Raw genomic sequence first — 9,261 nt, 5'->3', positions numbered from 1 at the left:
TTGCCAACTTCAGACATTTTTGCTGGTGTGACATTTGGCATTTCACAACTCCTGGGGGCTCCTCTTTTAAGGGGACTCCAGGGTTTTGCTGCATTAAAACAAATATATTCTTTCCAGGTCGGGTGTGGAGAAACCTATGTGTGGCATCCAGCTTCCAAACTCAAAAGAGAGAAAAAAAAAAAAAAAAACACTCACACACACAAAAAAAGAAAAACCCTCAAAAGTGTTATCTTTTAATCATCTTTTCAAACACTATTCCCTTGGGGAACCCAATTCACAGATTTTCCGCTAACAAAAGGTGATTCTTCTGGAGAACAAACTCGCTCCTCATCTCCAGCGCCTGGCTTGCACACCACTGAGCTCCTGCATTGTGCACGCGAAGCCCACGGCCAGGAGCCGCAGGGCAGCAATGGCGCGGTGCCCAGCGCCTGGCCCAGCGCCCAGCACGTGCCCCAAAGGGGCTGTTTCCTGCTTTCTCTGAGCCTCTATTTTGCTGCTCCCTTCCCCGGGAAGATGCCCCTGTCTCTGTGACAGCTTCCCCGCTGGTTAAACAAACCCAGGGGGAAGCACGGGGCTTTCCCACATGGTGCAGCACCCTCCTTGCATCCCCTGCAGACAACTACTGCACAGCAGCCTTCCCCAGGCAGATGTGACACAGTGAAGACCAGGCCCAAGCACCTCCTTCTGGGTCTCTCCTTTCTAGAGAGGCTCAGGGTGGTCTCCTCACTCCTGCGCTTGTGCTCAGACAGGACCAGCCTCGTAAAGCACTCGCAGGCTGAGCAGGCCAAGCAAGCCCAGGACTAGGAGAGAAAAAGAGCTCCTTTTGCCAGCACTTCATGTTAAGCTTCTATATTTAAAATGACTACTTAAATGAATAACTGAATAACAGGTCTAAGCACTTTACCAAGCAAATCCGATTTCTGCTTAGGAGAATTGGATAGAATAAAGCTAAAAAAAAATGCTTCGAGGATGGGATTTAATTGAAAGTGCCAGCACAAGTTAGTTCCCTTACTGCGTTTGTAGGTTCAGAGAAGAAACTTGCTAATGAACAACTGCTTTAAACAAGGTCACCATTAATACTGACTTTAGCTGTCAAAAAGACTGAGATTGCAAACTAAGAGGGGCACAAGGAAAACCTCTTAATTTGTTTGTAAAATATTTGCAAAGTGTCATATCAATAACGGATAATAAGAAAATGTTGGCCCTCCAGAGCTGGTGCACACTGCAAAGCTTTGCTGAATTGCACCTAAACTGTTATCAATAGCATATTTATTATTATAATAGACGAAAAACAAGCTTTCTGGCTGAAAAACAAGATCAATTTGAGCTCAAGCTATTTGGATGTATTCTAAATTAAAATGCAGCATGAATGCTCCTAAGAAAGAAAGAAAGAAAGAAAGAAAGAAAGAAAGAAAGAAAGAAAGAGAAAGAAAGAAAGAAAGAAAGAAAGAAAGAAAGAAAGAAAGAAAGAAAGAAAGAAAGAGAGAAAGAGAGAAAGAGAGAAAGAGAGAGAGAGAGAGAGAAAGAAAGAACAAATAGGAAAAGGAAAAGAGAAAAGAGGAAAGGGAAAATGAAAAGGAAAAGGAAAAGAGGAAAAGGAAAAAGAAAAAAGGAAAGGAAAAGGAAGACAAAAGAATAGCCCTACTGCAAGTGCATATGCCATCTAGCTCTGACTCAGTAACCTGAAAGAAAAAAAGAAAAAAAAAATAAAAGGAAATTGTATTTGTGTCCAGCCAGACATTTCTCATCTTCAGGGTTTGATTCAGAGCCTAAGCTAACAGAGCTTTTCCTAGTGGGTCAGGATCCAGCCCCGGGCTTGAGGGCTTGATGCAGGAAGTCAGCCAGATTGCGCTGAGCTCCTGGTGCAGGTCAGGATTTGATTAGAGTCCGGCAAAGAAACCCAGACAAAATCTATCTTGCTGCAATCAAAGACAGCCACAGTTTAGACAGGGAGGGAAAAAAAAAAAAAAAAAAAAGAGAGAGAGAGAGAGAGACTGTAGAAGGAGAAAAAGCAGCCACCTGGGTGAAAGGGGACAAGGTTTCATTCCTGGGACAAGTGCCTTGGGGACTGAAATGGTCGGAGCGGCATCTCACCCGCAGCGTCACCACATGCATCGAAACCTGCGGGAGACCAACGTGCCCTCGCCTCCCCCCACAATTAGGGGCTCTCCGACACCTCCTGGGGCTGCCTGCCACCCTGCAGAATTAGGCTCCTCTTTTGTTCTGACAAAGAAGAGACCAGTGAGTTGCAGACTTCTCCCCGTAGCTCTCTAAATAATTGCATTCTCTTATGTCTTTTAATCACAAGCCCCATGAGGCCCGTAGTACCACGTGTGCAAGCCAAATTGGCCCATCAGATCAGTTTATCAAAGGGGCCTCATTTAATCTCAGTCTTTGATGAAGATAGCAGCCGTCAAAGCCTGCCCTAATGATTTGCTGAGTTTACTTTGCCTGCAGATCTGCGGCATGAAGGGCACTTGGCCTCCAAGCACGGCATTGCTAATGGGAAGCCACGGCGAGGGAAACAAAATTGGCAAGAGAGAAAGGAAGAGAAATCATAGCAGAAACCTGGAACAGCTCTGGAGACTGAAGAGGCAAGATAAACCCCGTGGTGGGTGTCACCATGAATAATATCACGAGACTGGTCAAAAAAATTTGGAGGCAGAAGCTCCCATGGAGTGAGTTATTGCTACTGTGAGACTCAGCAAGGAGAGGATGAGTCCAAGGAGAGCAAGGAAACGCAGAGCCAGGGGAAGGAAGGAGCTCTGGGGAGAGCAGCCTGACATCAGAGCCTTTGCTGCACAAAACCAGCTGGTTGTGAGGCACTCGGTAACGTTTAATAGTTTTCAGCTCCGACAGAAGAGGGAACTCGGAGCCTGCATTACAGCAGCTCGAGGAGCGCTGCGGGCTGAGGGAAAGCAAGCACAACCCGGGGGTTTCAACCAGCACGTACAGACGGGTGGTGCAAAGAAGGGCCAAGGAAGTCCCCCCGGTGGGGATACAAAGGACTCTACTGGCACCGTTAGCTCGGGGGGATTCCTCACGGCTCCACCAAAGATGGATGGGCCGTCTGACAGCAAACAGGCAGGGCCATTTATTTATTTCACTCAGAGACTGCAGGTGCTCAGAACAACCTTTGGGGGGAAAACAGAAGAAAAACAGAGACGTGAGCTCCAAAAGAAAAGCCACAGCCAGCAGCCAGCAAAGGGTGAAATGCAAACATTGCTCTGGCTGCCTGGTGCCTGCAAAGGTCCTGCTGAAAGCACCTGCAAGCCAGGCAGGCAGGGAAAAGTGTCCAGCACCATACATACAGTACACACATGTTTTTAGCATTGCACATGACGTGGCAAGGTCTGGGAGATGCCTGTCACCCATGAGCTGGAAGAAGAAGGAGCAGAAAGTGCCCACCATGGGCAAGCAGGGCTGGCCTGCGTCCCTGTGCCGGGAGGAGCAACTCTGCTCTGCAGCTCCAGGGTCTCCAGCGACTGTGGGAGGCTGGAAAGGGCAGCCTAACCATAAATAACGTATGCTTCTGAATTATCTGCCTCCACAAGATGTGTAGGGCCACACGAGGTTCTCACAAGAGGCCAGATCCAAAAGCAACTGAGGGTAGATGCCCTGTTAGCACCCAGATACTTGGCTCTGCGTGGTTCCTGCCCAGACACAGTGGTGCCATGGGTGAGAAGCTTTTCTGGCCTCAGCCACGTGGGCAGCATGACACAGGACAACCCTTTTCTGCAGGTCACTTTGGCTCCTTTTCTTTACACACATGGGTACGTCAAACAGGACAGGTCAAACAGACTGAGTTGCATATGCAACAAGAAAGAAAATGTATCTAAAAAGTGATGTTATCTCAATTTTTGTGCCTTCGGCTGGGCTGCCAGTTGCCACCCTGCTGGATTCCAGCTGCAGCTCGTCATTGCTCAGACTGAATTGCTACCTTCTGCTTTGGGTTTTGACTTTTCTGCAAGCATATTGCAATTTTAATTAAACATTAAACCGATAGTTTTGAGAGTTTTGTTGTTTACCTTGTTGATTAAGAGTCTCTGGGGTCCTAAGTTCTACCCTAAATTTAGGTCAGTTCTGGCTGAGCCCTGCAGGCTAGCTGCTAAAACTACTCATTAAAAACCCAGAGATCAGAGTTGATCAACTGGCAGTGGGAACCTGTGGCGTGGCTGCTCCGCGTCCTGGCAATCTTCTGGTCTACAGATACTCAAGGCAGGATAATGTTGATCTTCTAGTGAAACACAGCATGGAAAGAGCTTGAGGAGATGCAGCAGCTGCTTGATCCAAAGCACATTAAGAGACAGCCTGTTTGCTTCCTTATTGACCACCTGGGATGGCAGGGAAGGAGAAGCTTTAAGTGAAACAATTATTTTCCTTCATGCAATTTCTGTAACACAGAATGATCCCTCCTTAGGGCAAAAAGTTTCAGGATCCCCCATTTCTGTCTTTCTGGGAAGCACTTTGCAAGAGATGGAAAAGCCTTACAAAGCCCATGGGCAGCATGCCTTACAAAGCCCCAGGGAAGCAATGCCACAGCTCGGACTTAGGCAGCCTCACTGATTTTGCTTTTTTTATCCTAAATTGCTCAGGAAACCCAAGGGCCTCGCAACATCTCCTCATATGTGACAGGTTTATCACACGTGTTGACATGAAGGACTAGAGTACAGCCAGCTGGAACCAGAGACGTTTCTTAAATGCTGTTGTTTGAATCGTATCACAATAACACGTGCTAACAAAATGCAGAGCCTGGTACCATCCAAAAGTCAGCAGCTGTGGTATTTGCCACGAAGCTGAACTCCCAGGTTTAAGCTGCTGTTGCTAGAAAATGTTTCTTGTGGCTAGGAAAAGAAATTCAGCACAGAGAGGAGAGGAGATTATTCCTCTGCGTGTGGCCCAAACTAAACCTGCTGGTTACCATCCCCGTCTAGGGCAGACCAGGCAGAAATGAACCAGCATTTGCGTCACCCTGGTAAGAGAGCCAGATCCTGAAAATGTGAGTGGACTCAGACTAATGAGAGAACAGTTACTTCTTGGTGTAAGTGATGCTTCTTTTTGCCTTAAAAAAAATAAATCACAAATGAAGCACAACTTCTGGAATAAGGGGACTATGGGGAAAGGGAAGAAGAGAGCTGCAAGCCCCTTGAGCTGCAAAGAGCAGCTTGCTACCTAACGATGCCCTGGTGCCTCAGAAAGAAGAGGTAAATTTAAGGGGCTCATAGCCAAGAAGTTGTTTTGCTGAGTTTGAAATCTCATTTTTATGCTTATCTCATGCAAAACTGGAAGGAAGTAACGCAGGCCACACTTAAAAACTGCTAAGGGAAAAAACATGTTGGACAGCAGCCAGTGCAATTGGAGGGAAGTTTGCTGCACTAAAAGAAAACTTGATCAGAGCGTGTCCTTCAGAGAAACAAACATACATGTACACACCTCCACAGCGGAGCAAACCCCTCCAATCTCCACGCAGGCTTGTGTAGCTCTGTGCCTAGAGGTCTTCATCAGCTCATTACCGTCCCTTAGCTGGAGATGATCATTTCTGCAGGTCAGCCTCCGAAACAGCTGGCGTGAGCTTCCCCTGATCAGCTGCAGGGCAAACTCCCCCAGCAGCTGGGAGTCCCTTTGGTGGCAGGCAGGGCTGGCCAGGCAGCAGGCTGCTAGTTCCCCTCAGGGTTTCACCCAGCTTTACATACACAATCACAGTTTGGGCTTCCCCCTCTGATCCAAATTCTGAGGATCAGTAGAAGTAATAATTTTCTAAAACTGGGTGTTAAAAGCCAAGCGTGGCCCTGTGTCTGGGCTCTCTGCGTATCAGAAAACCCAGAGGCCTCAATACCGCACAGAATCAGGCCCGAAATCTTCGATGCTGCCCTGAGTCCATTTGAAGGTGATGGAAGGGCTCCTAGGATGGATCTAAGATAGAAATGCTATGCTGAACGTGCCGTTTTGCAACCTTCCACTGCTAACGCAGGGGCAGCTCTTCCTTACAGCCCCCAGCCTGGTCCTTGCTGGCACGCCCAGGGAAAATCCCTCCGAACTGCTGGTGCGTTTCAGATCAATGGGTCCAGCCAGCAAAGCTCTACAGCTGCAGCAGAGGCAGTGAGGAACGGCCCTGCCAGCAACAGAGCAGCTGGATCGGAGGGGAGCTGACCTCCGGTGGGGAAGGAGTAACTGCATCAGCTGGAAGAGAAACATGAGCAGAGCCTTCCACTCCCTTGGGCAAAAGATTCCCCGGAGGGGCTGCAGCAGCAGCCCCCAGCCTCATGTTAGCACTTTATTTACAGCATTGGCTTCCTGCTCGTAACCTTCCCAACTGTGAACTGCAATTTTTCTCCCCCCAGCATTATGGCGACGGTTTGGAACACAGAGATGTTTGGAAAGGGACAATTTGGCATCAGGAGCCTAAAAAGCAGATACAGATGACATCCTAAATGTATCTTTTACGAGTTTGGAATGATTCCTTTAAATTAAGCTCAGAGTGTGTGACAGCTTCTGGTAATGTCGCCAGTAAGGAAATAAAACATAAAAGTCAAGAGGTTTTTGAGCCCATGCAGTCTTAAAGATCACATCCTTTGAGCACCTTGCTTTCCCTCATGCTACTCTGAGCTGCGATGTACCAAGTGTTGCCCAAGGAAAGTGCTCCAATAATTTTCGGTTGTCTTTTCACCACATATGCCCTCGAAGCCAAGCACACTTCCAAATTGAAGGATTATAAAAAATTAAATGCTCCAATAATTCTAAATCGTGTCTGTTCAGTGCTACTGGAGCCTGTCCATTCCTTCAGTTTGGGGTTTTCTATTCTGTTTGCAGAGAGAAGGGGGGGAAGAAATGCTTTCTATTAGCGCTTCAAATTGGAAGCCAGTCAAACAGCATCATAGCAGAGTGATTCAGCAGCCTCTGAGCTGATTCTCAGTGTGTCATAAAACAGGGTTTGGAAAACAACAATGCCTGGAGGAGAAAGAACACACACAAAGATTCATGGCAAGAGAACAATATCAGAAAGGAGCAAAGGGAATAATCCTCGCTTGGCTTCTGAGGCGCAGGTCAGATGGCCTAATAGATGGCTTTCAGTGCCCTTCATTCCCCACTGAGTCGCAGGGTTCAGCTGCCCGGTTCCAGCTACCACAGCTTAATAAATGGCTCTGCATCGACCGAACCACATTAAGCGTTTCCGTGCGCACACCCGCAGCCTGTTGTCTCAGATAAATGACAACGGCCCCCCTCTGGCGCAAGACCCAGATGTTATTTCACAGCAGGCAGGAGCTGATGCAGAACTCGTAGTGCAAGCTCATGACCATTTAGGACGGTAAGCAAAGGAAGCAATCTGAGGCTGAGAGTCTTCCAGGTGCAAACCAAAACGTGGGGTTTTCTCGGTCTTATTGAAGAACACACACACAGCAGCACATTAAAGTACCAGAGATGACAAGTTAAGCATATTCCCTAGCACCACGCTGAACAGGAGTGAAATTAAACATGTATTTCATTATATAACCAATGCCAAGTTGGAAGAGGAAAGTATCATCAAAAATCTATTCTCTGTGAACCTGAAAATCCTATTGACAGCCCTTTTGTAAAGTAAGTCATACCTGGCCCAACTGCAGCCTTGGAGTGGCAGAGGATGGCAGGGGCTGGCTTGGGAGTTTTACTACATCAGCAATGATTGAAATAGTTCTAATGCAGAACAACAACAATCACAGCTTCATGTAAGGAAGGAAAATCAGACAGTTATATCACAGTTCTGCTAAAATACCTACATCCAGAGTTTGGTAGAGAGACAGAAAATCAGGTAGGAAAAAGAAAAATCTCATATGCCATGGTCTCATTTTGTAGACTGAAAAAAAATGATAAAGTGCATCCTTGTTTAAGTCACTGCGGGATACCTGGGATTTTATAGAAACTGCTGCAGTGTGTCTCCCAGTGGGGAATAACTGAAGCATGAGATGAGAAAACAGCCATACCCTACCTTGCGGTGGCAGGTACTGTTAAAGGAAATGTCCAATATAAGCTTAAGATGGCAAATAACCGCCTGGATTCCTGAAGTAAAAAAGTGTAAACCAATTCTCTAATCATGTCTAATCAAAGAATACTATCAGCCAGTGCAAACTTCTAAGAAAAAAGCATGTATCAGAGAGATGGTAGCATGCATATCTTGTTCAGTAGTGTTTGGGGAATATTTGAGCCTGCAGCATTTAATTCCCTGTTATTACTTCTGGGCCTGGAGCTGAAAGTCATAAATCAGGGCCATTCATAATTTGCAATAATGGGGTGAAATACTCATAAGGAGAGTTACATGATGAAACCTTTTGGGATTGTAACTCTTCCAGTCAGTGATGATTGCATTAAAAAAAAAAATCTTCCATCATCTCTAACATCTATTATTTCCTTATTCCTAGACTGGGTTTTCATCCTTTTCCCCCAACATCTGCAGCTTTTGCTGTCATCTGGCATGCCCTCCACCCTTACCTCCCTGCTGCCCTAAATATATGTTTAAATCAAAATCATAGGAAAGTATCCCTTGCTTAGGAAGATGGGCAGGTTCTAAATTACACTGTATTTACTTATAAGCGCATTTAATACCAGACGAGCTTTCCCAGGGAATTTTGCTCTGATTTCAGGACCCCTACTGTTTATATAGAGGGCTATTTTGTCCCATTTAGATGGTGGCTACATTTTGAGTAATAAAGACTGCAGTGCTATAAAATAAAATAACATGGTCCCCATTTTTCTTTCACCCTACCACCTACCCAGTTAAAAAAAAAAAAAAAAAAAAAGAAAGAAAAAAAAAGATCCCAACCCATGATGTGTTAGAGCTTTGTTTTCTGAGTAACGAGACTAATCATGTTTCCTCTGCTTGGGGTCTCTGTCTTCTCTTCCTTTTCTCGTAGGTCCTCTGGATCCACGCTGACATAAAAATATCCCATGATGGAGAAAATAATGCACACAGCAAAGAGTAGAACAGTGAACAAGACAAATTCAGCCCACTGGGAAGAAAGAAAAAGAGGGGAAAAAAAAAATCAGGTCAGGAGATCCCAGACCCCCAGTCCAGAGGGTTTCTTTGCACTTCCAAGTGCTTCTCAAAGCACTAGGTTAAAGTTAATTCCCAGCATCCAAAACTGCTCACAAGGTAGAAGCTTTCTCATCCTGTTCTCTGGTATAGACACAGTGTAATGATTAATATATGCACTATACCTTGAAAGAGACTGGTAATGTTGGGCTAGCATCATTAAACCTTTTCTTACAAGTCTGCCCTGACTGGAGTAC

At 46.0% G+C, this 9,261-nt stretch overlaps 1 protein-coding gene across 7 annotated transcripts in view; it reads right to left on the bottom strand.

Annotated features, from left to right (window-relative positions):
* Nucleotides 1–212: 212 nt before the first annotated feature.
* SLC15A2 (solute carrier family 15 member 2) overlaps nucleotides 213–9,261 on the bottom strand; it is a 57,237-nt gene continuing 48,188 nt past the window's right edge. For 6 of the 7 annotated variants that reach the window (XM_068687491.1, XM_068687494.1, XM_068687492.1 and 3 more), the window contains one exon: nucleotides 213–8,981. In XM_068687491.1, the coding sequence (XP_068543592.1) occupies nucleotides 8,805–8,981 (177 nt within the window). In that variant the 3' untranslated portion in view covers nucleotides 213–8,804. The remainder of the gene's footprint in view (nucleotides 8,982–9,261) is intronic. The other variant, XM_068687490.1, reaches the window with a different exon arrangement.

Source organism: Anas acuta, chromosome 6, assembly GCF_963932015.1.
Source record: "Anas acuta chromosome 6, bAnaAcu1.1, whole genome shotgun sequence".
Taxonomy (NCBI): domain Eukaryota; kingdom Metazoa; phylum Chordata; class Aves; order Anseriformes; family Anatidae; genus Anas; species Anas acuta.
Note: the sequence above shows the minus strand (reverse complement) of the source record. Positions and strands in the feature narration are given on the sequence as shown.